The 14,448-nt window shown below is 40.5% G+C and overlaps 2 protein-coding genes and 1 non-coding gene across 3 annotated transcripts; 2 read left to right on the plus strand and 1 right to left on the minus strand.

Moving 5' to 3' along the window:
• The first annotated feature begins 1,239 nt into the window (after positions 1–1,239).
• On the plus strand, positions 1,240–4,031 carry LOC101309696. Its single transcript, XM_004309648.1, has 3 exons — positions 1,240–1,308; positions 1,461–1,562; positions 3,162–4,031. The coding sequence occupies exons 2-3, from the start codon at positions 1,469–1,471 to the stop codon at positions 3,836–3,838; spliced, it is 771 nt and encodes a 256-aa protein (XP_004309696.1). The 5' UTR covers positions 1,240–1,308; positions 1,461–1,468; the 3' UTR covers positions 3,839–4,031.
• Positions 4,032–4,181: 150 nt separating this feature from the next.
• Positions 4,182–5,032, minus strand: LOC101309991 (classical arabinogalactan protein 26-like). The gene has a single exon (XM_004309649.1). The coding sequence runs from the start codon at positions 4,818–4,820 to the stop codon at positions 4,404–4,406; it is 417 nt and encodes a 138-aa protein (XP_004309697.1). The 5' UTR covers positions 4,821–5,032; the 3' UTR covers positions 4,182–4,403.
• A 1,608-nt stretch (positions 5,033–6,640) lies between these two features.
• On the plus strand, positions 6,641–6,721 carry TRNAL-AAG. Its single transcript has one exon. It is a non-coding gene; the product is annotated as a tRNA-Leu (tRNA).
• The last annotated feature ends 7,727 nt before the right edge of the window (positions 6,722–14,448 follow it).

Raw genomic sequence — 14,448 nt, forward strand, 5'->3', positions numbered from 1 at the left:
TTTTTTTTCATTTTTATCAACTTTAGTTTTTATCTTGCAGACAAAAAACTATTTTTTATTGCTATTGCATATACTTCTTAACTTTGAAAAAAGTTAATGTATGTTCAATATTTTTTATTTTTTTTAAATTCTAGCCGATTAATGTTATATTGGAGATTTGGAGTTCAAACTCTTTTGATTATAAATTAAAAAATATCAAGAAAAAATTTCTAACCCGATCAAAAAAAAAATGATAGAAAATAAAAGAGAATACGTAAAGAGAGTTGTGAATAGTAAATATATAATAATTATATTAAATGAAAGATTATTATTAGTTTTAGATATTGAGGGTATTGTAAGCATTTTAGGATGTGTATTTAGTATAATATTGAAATGAAATACTAGATAAGTAATATATTAAGTAAATGGTGTGTATTAAGAGATTATGAGTAAAGTTTGTTTCTCTAAAAATATGATTGGTTAAGAACGAGTGAAAAATCTCATGCATTGTACAAGAACTTTTAAGCTCACATATATGTATCAACCATTCATAGTTTCATACCAAAGTTGCCTCCATTTCTTCCATAATTATCCAAAGTCACACCTATATATTTCCAAAAACACAAATTATTTTACCAAACAAATCCCTCGTTACTTTTGAATAAGTCAATAACCCATGATTCCATGAATTCATACTCCAATTTCAGATACTAATAAATCAGTCCATTATAACTCTAGTGTGGCTTCCATTTAAATCAGTGATTAGCAAACATTCCTCTAAACCCGTGATTAACTATTCATAATCACACCCATCATTCAAAAACCCAAAGACTTTGACTCCCACTCACACATGACGTGGCACGAGCTCTTCGACCGTTACGAATTGCAAGCACCTTCCTCCTTTTCCTACTTTGAACGTGGGCCCGCAACTAACGCTCCCCCACCCTCGATTCACTGAAACACTCCAGCTAGATTTCAGTCCACTAATACAGTGTACCTCCCCCCTAAATTCCCAAAATGCCCCTCCACATTCCCAACAAGGAAAGAGCAAAAAATTAAGCAATTTCGTAAATTGCTAGATTTTTGAATCCTCCTCCTTTGGTAAGGTATCCAAATTTTGTAATATAGTGATAACCCCAAAGCGTGGGGTATTACGTGTCGAGATGTGATTGGCTGAAGTGTTGATATAATGACAAAACAATTACGCAGGGGCCGAGGAATCAGCATTTAAACTCGCAGCTTCTCTCTCACACTGTCTCTGAGGTGAGAAGAAGGTAATGTTTGAGAGAGAGAGAGATTCAAATCCCTAAGCCCTCTTTGAAACCCCAGGTACTCTCTTCTCTGCTTAATTTTCATTTCTAAAACCTGGGTTTTGAAATTCGGTGCTTTTCAATTCTTGGGTTGTTTTTTTGATTTTGGGTGGTTGGATTTGGTGTAAAAATCTTGATGAGATTTTCAAGTGTTTTGGGGTTGAATTGAAGGTAAGAAGATGATGAAGAGGCAGCAGCAGGCGTCGCACTACTGGTTGTTTGACAGTCGAAGCAACTCGAGAAGATCTCCATGGCTTCAGTCGACTCTGGCTGGTACAGTCTCTGTTCTTGTTTGTTGTTCTAGATCAATGTTTTTAGGGTTTATTTAGATGTTGTTGTGGAAAAGGGGTTGTGATTCTGACCGTTAATGTTGTTTTTGAGCTTCTGGGATTTGAAAGTTGGGTTTTTTTATTTTATTTTATTTATTTATTTTTTTTTTAAAGTTTTAGACTTTTAGCGGTGGGGAATGGGGACCCTGGTCACATTGTGTGTAAAGTTTGAAGCTTTTAGGTGAAATGAGTGAACAGAATAAGGGGGGACTGGTGGGTGAGATTGGGAACTGATTCCCTAGTGGTGTAGTTTAAAGTTTGTAGTTTAAAGTTTAAACTGAATGGTGTCAAATTGTTCATCTTCAATTCTACGAGTGAAATTCATGATCTGTGTTCTGAGGTTAAGTACAATAGGAAAATTGTTCAGCTTATCTGTAATTTGAGTAAACTGGTGGGTGTGTAGTTGATAACTAAGTGCCGTTGTGTAAATATAGAATTGCTCTTTGATTATGTAAGAAATTAGTCACAAAGTTCAATACATTAGTTTATTGTTTACCAAAGGTTAAGAGTCAAAATAGGTTAACTGATCATCCTTCCCAATAAAATATGGGAAACAATAAAAAAAGATTGATGCGGATGAATACAAAAGGTAGTTTAAGCTTTGCAATATGAGAAATGCTTAGTTATGGTCTGTATATATGTTAATTTTGATATAATATGTTTCTTGGATAAAACATCGTGGCAGGCGGGAAGTTCCACCTTTGTTTATATTACGTTTTTGTAACTTTCTTGCTTAGCTGAGCTCAGGCATTTCAAGGTTTACTATCCCATTGGCAACTCCTGATGAGTACAATAACCAATTTTAGAAAACTTTTGTTGTAGATGTGCTTTGATTTTTTAAGTGCTAATAATATGTGAAGGGACAAATTAATAACATTGCTTAACTTCGTGTTAGGACTAATTGATCATTGAGGCTTGAGGTCCCCTACGACAATGGGTTGGTAGACTAGGACTGTTGGTGATAGGGCTGGATGGCTGGTAAAATTAACGATGTTCCTTCAACCAGAGGTGTACTATATCTTATTGTCATGGCTCTGGTTCTAGCCTTCTGGGTATATGAAGTCAATGTTGTGATTATTGTATAGAATGCAATAGTGGTATGCATAGTGTTCTCCATGGTGGTCCTCACCGCAGTTTAACAGAGGTCCACATTCCACAGAAAACCCTTTTGGTATTTACCTTTTAGTTGATCTCTCTTTAGCTTGAGATATGATATCTATGGCATCATCATGTTTTGGACCTACTGGAAAAATAGTTGTTTTTGAAAGAACCTTCCTTAGGCACATATTATTGATTCCGTTAGAACAAAGAACATGTATGTGGGACTCCAAAATTAGAATTATTAATGTGCCCAATATTATTTTCTCTCTCTGTTTGCATCCTGTTTTATTGTTATTCAGCAACTTTAAAGCTGCAGGCACCAAAGTGATGTTACATTAGAATTTGATAGTTTTTGCTAAGAAGGTCGTATGGTATAGTATCATTTTCTATTTGAAGTGTACCACTATCACTTCACTAAATGTTCTTTCTTCTTTAATGGCAGAGCTAGAGAAGAATACGGAGGCCATGCTAAAGCTCATTCAGGAAGATGCAGATTCCTTTGCGCAACGTGCAGAGATGTATTACAAGAAGCGACCGCAGCTAATTGGCATGGTTGAAGAATTTTATCGAGCTCACAGGTCATTGGCTGAGAGATTTGATCTAGTTAAGTCTGATTCAGGAAGTCGCCTCTTGACAACATTAGGGTCTCCATTCTCAACCAAATGCCATTCAGAGAAGTCGATGAGTGTAGTGGATGAAACCTATGATAGCCTCTCCGAAACCTGTGAACCTGAGGAGTACACTGAGTCTGAAGTTGATGATCCTGACCTGGAGGATGAAACCCCAGTTGATAAAGTAACAGAAGAGAAGGTTTCATGTGGAGTTAGTAAGGATGAAGTGAGGAAGTTAAAGGAAGAATTAGAGAGGCTTCAGGAGGAGAATAGAATTCAGAAGGATCAGCTAAAGCAGAAAGATGATGAGAAGAGAGAGGTAATAAGACAGTTGAGTGTAGCTGTGGATGTTTACAAACAGGAAAATGTGAGACTGAGGAAGTATCTTGCCCGAGAATCAGCAGATAATTCGAGTCCCTACTTTGAGTTTAACAAACTAAAGGGTACATTTCTAGGGAAGTTGTTTAACAGGTCCCCAAAGTCTCATGCTCCAATTGTTGCACTCTAGGGGTGTATTAACATGCTTGCAATTAGTATAAGTTTTAGGCCACAGTTTATATAAATGTCTATATCGGGGAATTTCCCCTGTAATTTATATTAGGATTCTAGTATTTCCCTTAAAGACTTGCTCAGATTCCCTATGTTGTTTGTGTGCTATTCTGCATTGATTGTAACTCGATTACATTGGTATAAATATAGTACCCCTTGTCTTCATTATTTATTGTTAGTTCATGGAACTCATCTGAAGTATATCCATCTATGCAGCAGACACAATGGTCATTTATGCTTTCGTGATTTAGATTCATGGATAGAGTAGAGAGTGAGATGATATGAAAATAAGGATAGAGAATGAGAACAACAAATTAAAAGACTGAAGGTACAGCTTTTATTTTTCTGAATTCTGTTGGATACAATATCCTATCACAATTCTTAAGAATGACACACACTGCATTTACCCTAAAGATCACACTAAAGCATTCTATATACTACCAAAATAGTTTACAGACATAAAGTGAACCACTATTACATAATAATTGAAGCTTTTCCAGTTCAACCAAGATTACATCAATCTCTCAAACACCAGAAACCTGCAATATACAGAAAACCACCAACCCAAGAATGAATAATCCATGTAGAGGCAGAGTTAATGAAGTAACAGAAACTGAATGAGAAGTGGGCATAGGAGCCCCAGATGGTGAAAACCCCAATTCTGGTTCAGGAGCAGCAACAGTAGCTTCAGGGTTTGGGGGACTGGGGCTTGATGGGATTGTGGGCAGTGATGACTCACTTGGAGAAAGTGGCACACCAGAAGGTGAGGGAAACAAAGGAGAAATATCTGGGGATAAAGCCGGAGATGAAGATAGTGGAGCTGGAGTACCTGGTAAAACTGCAGGTGCTGCAGAGATTGAGGAAATCTTTGTAGCTAATGAAGAAGAAGAATAAGCCATGAAAATCATGAACATTGCCATGAAGGACACAAAGGAAGCCATAATTAATGATGATATGGTAATCAATCTAGTTCAGAATAGTAGAACTTCAATAAATGTGTGCTTGAGTTTGGGAAAGGAAAAGGGGATGGAAATAGAGTAAAGAGTTGGGGAAGAGGTATGCAAGGCTTAAAAGGGTGAATGTGAGGAGAAAGTGGTTGGTGGGGACAAAAACAACAGAAAGGGCCAAAACAGAAATGGAACCTGCAGCTGCTATTGGTAATACAGCTCTACATGTTTTGCTAAGTGACAAGATTGGTGTGTGATCTTTTTCTTCTGTAAGAACATCAACATGAGGTGTCTAGCTCTCTTTTCCCTCTGAATAGGTTTAAAATTTTCTGCAGTTGGCCCGTGAAGCTTTTGTTTTAGGCTTTTAAATCTTGGCACCTGTGCATTAACTCATAGTTTCATACTGTTGGTGCCTTGTGATAACTAAAATGCCATAAGGGTAAGTTTTTTATGTACTCTTTGTTACATCCAGAAGTACAGTAAAAAAAAAAATTGGGTTGAGGGAGTTGTCCTAGTCAGTGAAGCAAAAAGTTGTATACTTTGCAGCTCTAAGCTTTATGAAAGCAGCAGATTTGTTATTGTTGATTCTGAGGTTAGCCATAGGAGAAGTCATTTCTTTATCAGAAATGGGGTCAGAAGCATAATAATGAAACAATGATCACTGAGGAATGTGGAATCCACTTGTTGATGGTTCTGAATCTTTCTGGGTTTGTTTAATATTCTGATGATGGGCGTAGTGGCTTTGCTTTTGAGACCGTTAGAGCAACCGTAGCTGATTCCGGCAGCCACTAGCCGGTAGTGAATAATTGGTGTGGTGAGGAAAGGTGAGTAGGGTAGAATGATGGGTTGTGTTGTTTTGGAAGGATATTGAAACGGGCAGACAGATTAGAATAGTAGAGCTTGCATGTGGTTTTCTCTTTAATTATTTGCCTCCTTTATAATGTGAGATGCCTTTTATGAACACTGAAATCTATGTTGCTTTTGTAGTAGGGTTGGAATGGGTTTGTTCGGAGCCATAAGAGCATCTTCCATGGTAGGCTAAATTCTTAGCCAAATTTAATCTATAAAACAAAAATATTCTGTGGAATCTTTTTTTAACTTACAAGAGTCTCCCACCGTAAGCTAAATCCTTAGCCAAATTTATAGCCTTTTGGCTTTAAAAAACACTCCCACTATAAGCTAAATCCAAAGGTAAAGCCATTTATTTTTATTTTCTCATATATTTGTTTAAATCAATAATTACTCATAAAAAAAATATTATATAAATATATTCGATACGGAGCTCATATGAAAGATCTAGTCGAGATCATCGCGATAGTTGTGAGTAACGAATTTTTAATTTTGATGATAGTGTAAATTAAAAGGAGAAATGTAAAGTTGAATAAAATAACATTTAATTTTAGTTTACAAACTTCATAAGCCAAATTTGGCTTACCAAATAGCTCAAGCTAAATTTTTTATCTTGGAAAATGTAATTTAGCTTATGATGGGAGTAAACATAGGCTAAATTTGGCTTTTTAGCCTATGGTTAGAGATGGTCTAACTATGAATCGAAAAGATCTTGTTGGTATTTGGTAGCTGAAAACATTCAAGGATTGTATCCTATTAGATCTGGGAAAAAAAATAAGAGAGAAGTGTTGTGATTATTATGGTTGGTCTGCTTCTCGGCTGAATCGACAAAATCAAAAGTTCAAAACTATGGTTTCTTGGTTGGAATGTCACTGTGGGAGTCAAATCTTAAAATATAGGATTGTCCACGGCTGATCCTCGATTGGTAAGTTTATATAGCTTAAATTAACAAAATAAACAACAATGTTGATATGGCCGAGTTGGTCTAAGGCGCCAGATTAAGGTTCTGGTCCGAAAGGGCGTGGGTTCAAATCCCACTGTCAACACTGTGTTTTGTATTTTTCAATACAGCTTCTCCCTCTCTTAAGCCATCTTGAAGCTTTTAATGCATCAGCTTATTATTCATCTTCTGTTGTAAATCTGGACTATCATGTGAACTCTTGTTTGAAACATTCCATTATTGACAATGTAAACTGTTAAAGTATGAAACATTCCATTGTGTTTTGTATTTTTCAATACATCTTCTCCCTCTCTTAAGCCATCTTGAAGCTTTTAATGCATCAGGCTATTATTCATCTTCTGTTGTGTAAATCTGGACTATCATGTGAACTCTTGTTTGAAACATTCCATTATTGACAATGTAAACTGTTGAAGTATGAAACTGATGCCTTGCCTTATAGACAGGCCCAAATCCACCTTCCCCAAATTTATTAGCGTTCGCAAAGTTATCTGTTGCAGTCCTAGCCTATCAATGTTATCTGCATCTCCTCCAATAACTTCATCATGGGGAACTGTTGATGCAAAATTGGAGCCCATTTGGAATAATCTTATCTTACTTGATGATCATAGAAGCGTTTCCGCCTGGTCACCTGATCTTCTGCAGGTTACAAGTTGAAGTTGCAATAAGTAAACAAGGTTTGCTCCTAAATCTTAGGGAAAAGCAGAATGAAACATAAATGTGTTCTAGATAAGGTTGATGTGTTTATGAGAGAAAGAATGTTACTATTGTAAGGAACTAAGGATAACCCATTGCATCAGTGCAAGTATAAACCTACTGGCATTGTTACTGTCAGAGAATATCTGTGCTCTCCCCAATTTTAATTCTAACAATTAAGAATAGCAATATATTCAACCTAATAACAACCATACTCAAACCTTCACGAGATTGGAATAAGAGCCAAGAGAAAGGCCAAAGGAGCTACAATAGCCAACCAAAGCTTCCACTTCTTACTATCTGTAAGTTTATTTATGTGGTTTATATTCTCACACAATGTGACATTGTTACAAGACCTAGGCATATGAGGATCATCACTAAGACTCTTCATCCATAGGAGTGACAACCATCTCTTTACACCATCAATGGCATCTACTTGTGACATGGTTATATCGTTTTTAGAAGAATATCTTTGCTGCTTGAAGATGAATCATCTGCATCTGGGCCGAACAGACTTGAAAATGCAGGTTCTTTGGGATGAGGCAGAGCAATCGATTCCTTGCTTAGCATAGAAATGACATCCGACATGCATTGTCGGTCAATGGCCCTTTCTTGAACGCATAGAAAGCCGATCTGAGTGTATCTCATAACTTCATTGCTTGAGTGTATCCGAGTGTATTTCAGTGCTGAATCCAAGGAAGAAAATTTCGGCGATTATGGAAATTTCAACCCTCTAAAATATGGAAATTTTGACGGAAATTTTGGGGAAATATCGATTGTAGTAAAAAAATGAGAAAATTGACGGAAATTTGAAGAAAAGCAAGGAAATTTTAAACCAAATTTTAAGAGATGCTTGTTTTCTATATTATGTATTATATTTGAAATGAAAACCTTGAATAAACATTGATCTATAAGGAGTTGTAGTAAGTTGAGGTGAAAAAATTAGTGCTGAACCGTTAATAATTTTTAAAAGTTTACTTTAAACATTTTTTTTTTCGATGGTTGGAAACCCAAAAGGAGGTTAGGTCATCACGTCTTATATACATATGATACATTTCACATAGAATTACATGAGTGCTTTAAAACCACGTAGAAAACCTATGAGGTACAAAATTTTCACTAGTATTAGTTGGAAATATCGGGAAATATCAAGAAATATCGGAAAATATCAGGAGTTTCGGATGAGAAATGCTTGGGAGGGGAAAAATATATCGTTAGGTGAAAAAATCGAAGTTCTAGCGATATCGCTGAAACTTTCGATTTTTTCTTTCTTGGCTAAATCCATCAACCCTAGTCCGTGGCCATCTTTCCACAAATTTCAAGCCTAAAACCAAGGATTAAAATATCGGTATCTGTGTATATATCAGTCCTTTGCCGTTTTTCTATTTTTTCTTCCTTGGCTGAATCCATCAACCCCAGTCCGTTGCTGTCTTTCCACAAATTCCAAGCCTAAAAGTGGCCAACAATAGTCTGGATTCCTTCATCTTTGGTTTGTCCATGTCTCCATGATATTTCAATATTTTAATCAAATTTTCCAGTTATTAGTCAACTACTATAAAAGCCTTCGTGAACCGCTGATAGAGAGCCACAGCCAAAGTCAGGAATTTCGATAAGAAGGTGGCTTTATGTCGGTGAGCCGTGACCTGGTTGGTTAGGTAGCCTAACTGACAACGTTGAGGTCATGGGTTCAAACCTCGCTGACATATGTAAGGGTGTGTGAGTTATTTAATAAAAAGTTTAAAAAAAAGAAAAAGAAAAAGATAAGAAGGTGCAGAAGAAGCGTTCGTCCAAGCCCTGCTGCCCGGGAACTTCTTATATGCCATCAGAATCGAGAACCCGCGGGTTATGACGAGCTCATGGAAATGATAATTAGGCATGCTCAGGCAGATCATGATACGTATGAGGATCAATTAATGGGCAAGCGAAAGGAGGATAGAAGGACGGAATCCCTTGGGCAAACAATCCAAGAAGTAAGAACGTAGAAAGGGAACCAAGAGGGATAGGTATTCACCCCCAGCTAGAGGCACAAAGAGCTAGGAAACCCGCCAAGCAAATGGGAGGCCCGTAAGGGAAAGGCAAAGGGGGATACCAGGATAGTGGGTTCTCTAAGGCGACTCTTGCAGCCGGGGAGCACTTCACGACCCTGACGGCGACTCCCGAGGTAGTATAGAACGAGAACAAGAGCATAATCCCCAGACCCCCAACAAGGAAGTTCCTACCGTCTAAGTTGACCTGAGAGGACACGGGGAAGTATTGTGGATATCACGGGGAAGCCACACATGCGATTAACAACTGTGTAGAGCTCAAGAGGGCAATAGAGGGCCAGATAAAAATAGGCAAGCTGCAGCAGTATGTGTCGGGACAACGGCGGGTGGTGGGAGTTCCGGTCTACGGGATGATCAACACTATCCGGGGGGGAGCTCGGTTAGACCAGAGAAGTAACAAGGCAAAGAAGCAATGCACATGGATCAGAGAAGGATGAGAAATATTCACCTTCGAGAGTTGCAATAATCAGCATGTCAATATGAGCTGGAAATCGGTGACATTCGTAGAAGAAGAAGAGCAAGGCATCAAGCAGCCCCACGAGGACCCATTCCTTGTCACCGTGCAGTTGGACCATTATCTATGTAAGAAGATTCTAGTCAACACCGGGGCTTCAGTGAACATGTTGTTCAGAAACGCGTGGCAAGCGTTGAGAAGAGGAAACAATAAGCTCATGTAAGATAATGAACCGTTGATAAGTTTCTCAGGAGACATGGTGCAGCCCCTAGGCTCGGATCACATTTCCATGATCTTGGAAGGTATAAAAGGGAACACGTTGAGGACGGGGATAGACTTCATAGTAGTCGACTGCGAGTCATCGTACAACGGGATACTGAGGAGGCTGACCATTTGGAAGATAAAAGCCTTCATTGCTGGACACATGTTAATGATGAAACTGCCATCCCCTACTGGAGTAGTAACAATCCGAAGAGATCAGCTGACAAGGAGAGGCTGCTATGCCATCGATCAAGATAATGGAAGGAAGAGAGCGGAAGTGTTGGTCTTAAGAAGCCCAAAGGCCCTTACGACAGATGCCTATGAGGATCCAAGAGTTAACGCTGTAGCAGAAAGTACACTGACCGAGAGGCCGGGATTCGTTGAGGAGACAAAGTTAGTTTGCATCTTGGACGAGATCCCTATGAGGAAGGCAAGAATAGGGACAGGGTTGCCGCCCGGGGTGCGGGAGGAACTTATGCGCTTCTTGAAGATTAACAACAAAGCGTTTACCTGGTCATATGCAGATATCCCCGGGATCCCGAGGGAGATAGTGACGCATCGATTAGGAATCTAGAAAGGCATGCCTTCGGTAAGGCAGAAGCGCAGATCATTCGATTCGGCGAAGTACAAAATCATCAAGGGAGAGGTGCAGAGGCTGCTGGATATCCAGTTTATTAAAGAAGCTAAGTACCTGCAGTGGTTAGCTAATGTGGTCATGGTCCCCAAGAAGTCTGTGGGGGTAGTGGAGAATGTGCGTAGACTACACAAACCTCAACATGGCGTGCCCTAAAGATAGATTCTCGTTGCCACGAATAGACTAACTCGTTGACTCCAATTCCGGGTTTGAAATGCTGAGCTTAATGGACGCATATGCTGGATACAATCAGGTTATGATGGACGCGGCAAATGAAGAGCACATCGCGTTCACCATTGACAATGGAATATACTATTACAAAAGAATGCCGTTTGGTCTAAAGAACGCGGGAGCGACCTACCAACGCTTGATGAATAAGATGTTCGCCAAGCAACTAGGAGTAACCATGGAGGTGTATGTGGATGACATGCTGGTAAAAATCTCACCGCAGTCAATCACGTAGTTGACTTGCAGATGGCCTTCGACATTGTCCTCGCGTACTGGATGAGATTGAACCCAGACAAGTGCCTGTTTGGAGTCATTAAAGGGAAGTTCTTAGGTCATGTAATAAGCAGGCAGGGAATTGAATCAAACTTGGAGAAGGTTCAGGCTATATTGGATATGGAGGTCCCCAAGCTCAGGAGCAAGGTGCAGTCCTTGACTGGCAAGATAGCGGCCCTTGCTAGGTTTGTCTCCAGGCTCACGGACAAGTGTGCGCCATTTTTTAAGCTGTTGAAGAGCCAGCACTTCAAGCTAATTAATTGGGGGCCCGAGCAAGAGGAGGCCTTTAAGAAAATCAAGGAGTATCTCGCCGCAGTGCCTATGTTGTCAAAGCCAATCCCTGGAGAGATGTTATACCTGTACTTAGCAACATCCGGTAAGGTGTGAGTTCAGCCTTGATCATGAAAGATGATGTCATCGAGCTCTCGGTGTATTACGTGGGAAAAGGCTTCACCTTGGCAGAGAGTAGGTACCCGGACATTGAAAAGTTGGCTCTGGCGCTCTTCGTGACCGCGAGGAAGCTAAGACATTACTTCCAAGCTCATTCCATCACCTTGTACACAAACTGCCCACTCCGGCAGGTTTTGTAGAAACCGAAAATGAGCGGGAGGCTTGCCAGATGAGCGATTGAGCTGGGTGAGTTTGACATACACTACATGCCTATGGTAGCCATCAAAGGGCAAGCGGCTGCAGATTTCATCTCGGAACTCACGCCCATGAAGGACAATGAAGAGCTTCCCAAAAATGATCAGTCTGAAGTAATGAAGGCCCCCGAGGAGGCAGAATCAAGTTGAAAACTGTACGTGGATGGCTCTGTAACTCTGTAACCAAAGCCAAAAGCGGAGTGAGAATAATATTGGTCAGCCCAGATGGGTTTAAGTACGAGTACGCCTTGAAATTCGAGTTTGCCACATCCAACAACGCAGCCGAATATGAAGCATTGATTGGGGGGCTATAGTTGGCACAAGAAATCGGGGTAAGGCGAGTATAGGTATTCAGTGACTCGTAGCTAGTAGTGAACCAGGTCGGTGGGATCTTCGAGGCCAAGGAGCCACAATTAAGTTCCTACCAGACATTGGCGAAGGCCTTCCTACACAAGTTCGAATCAGCAACGGTCACATAGGTCCCCAGGAAGGAGAATAGTAATGCGGTTGCCTTGACAATGTTAGCCACCGGTACCCGTCCAAAAAGGCGTGGGAAAGTAAAGATTGAGACTCTAGACCGGCCCAGTATCAACAAAACGATCTCGGAGATCTTTGCCATCACCACTGGCCCCAGAAAGCCCACCTGGATGGACCCAATCAATGAATTCATAAAGGAAGGGGTGCGCCCGGAGAATAGGCGACATGTAAGGAAGTTGCAGTCACGGTGTGCCAGATACACCCTGATAGATGATAAATTATACCGCAGGGGTTATTGCTTCCCCAACCTTAAATGTGTGTCCATAGAGCAAGGCGAGACCATTCTCTAGGATATCCATGAAAGAGTCCGCTGTAATCATTTTGGGTCGCGTTCACTATCTTACAAGGCATTGAGAACGGGATACTTCTGGCCTAATATGGGAAAGATGGCGGACAAAGTGTCAACGGGATGTCACAAATGCCACCAACATGCAAACAAAGTCCATTTCCCGGTCATCGCCCTCTCGATTCTTATGTCTTCATGGCCGTTCGCGCAGTGGGGGCTAGACCTAGTCAGGAAGCTCCCCACGGCTCCCGGACAGTTCAAATACACCATAGTGGCGGTGAACTACTACACGAAATGGGTTGAAGCATAACCGCTAGGTCGAATCACCACCGAGAGTGTAAAGAACTTTCTCATGAAAAATATCTATTACAGGTTCGGGGTCCTGGAGACTATCATTACAGACAATGACACTGAGTTCAACAACCCAAAACTCATACAGTTCACTGAGGACATAGGGACCCGGATGGTGTTCGCATCGGTTGCTCACCCAAAGACCAATGGACAAGTAGAAGCAGTCAACAAGATCATCAAGAAGTTACTGAAGAAGAAGTTGGACGATGCCAATGGACAGTGGCGGTGGACTACTACACGAAATGGGTTGGTAAAGTTTACTAGAAAGGAAAGTAAGGTTAGGACGATCGACCGAAAGTAGGACGAGTGGCGGTAGGAACCTAACGTACGAACCGAAACTGGGGGTTAGGAAAGGCGAGAACCGCTAGGTAGAATCACCACCGAGAGTGTAAAGAACTTTCTCATGAAAATTAATCTATTACAGGTTCGGGATCCCGAAGACTGTCATTACAGACAATGACAGTTAGTTCAACAACCCAAAACTCATATAGTTCACTGAGGACATGGGGACCCAGATGGTGTTCGCATCGGTTGCTCACCCAAAGACCAATGGGCAAGTAAAAGCAGTCAACAAGATCATCAAGAAGTTACTGAAGAAGAAGTTGGACGATGCCAAGGGACAGTGGGCACAAAAGCTCCCGGAAGCATTATGGGCCATCCGAACCACGTCAACAGAATCAACAGGAGAAACACCCTTTAGTATGACATTTGGCACGGAGGCAGACATCCCGATCGAGTAGACAGTGCCCTCGGGAAGAGTCGAAAACTATGATGAGGAGACAAATGCAGAGAGGCTCCAGCTGAACATAGATCTCATAGAGGAGAGAAGGGAAATAGCTGATCTACACAACCAGGTGTACAAACAGCGAGTGGCCCGACACTATGACAGTAAGGTCAGACCCCGACCATTGCGTTTGGGTGACTGGGTGATGAAGCGGATAATGACAAAACTGATAGCTCTTGATCCAACATGGGAGGGACCCTATAAAATAGTAGAAGAAGTTGGCCAAACAACGTTTTATCTACGGGACAAGGATGGGATATTCACCGGGCACTCTTGGAACGCTAAGCACCTTCAGTTTTATCCTGTTTAGGCAAACTTAACAAGCAGCTGGGTTTGGAAATTGTAAATCGTACCCACCGAGCTAGCTAGTCTACCCGGGAGGATGCCCTCATTTGTTTTGCAACAATTAATACAGAAATGAGGAAGTTAAATTCATAACACCCGCAGTGAAATTAAAATTTGCCTACACCAACGGTAGCAAGGAAACTTGACAACATACCAAATATGTTGTCTTTTCTTAACATGAGCGGTAGCAAAATCAACAAGCCAAATATGTTGTATTTGAAGGAAAAACAGGACCCATCGGGAACTTATCAACAAAAGAGGAAAATTAAATATATTT

This window comes from Fragaria vesca, unplaced genomic scaffold (assembly GCF_000184155.1).
Source record: "Fragaria vesca subsp. vesca unplaced genomic scaffold, FraVesHawaii_1.0 scf0513018, whole genome shotgun sequence".
Classification (NCBI taxonomy): domain Eukaryota; kingdom Viridiplantae; phylum Streptophyta; class Magnoliopsida; order Rosales; family Rosaceae; genus Fragaria; species Fragaria vesca.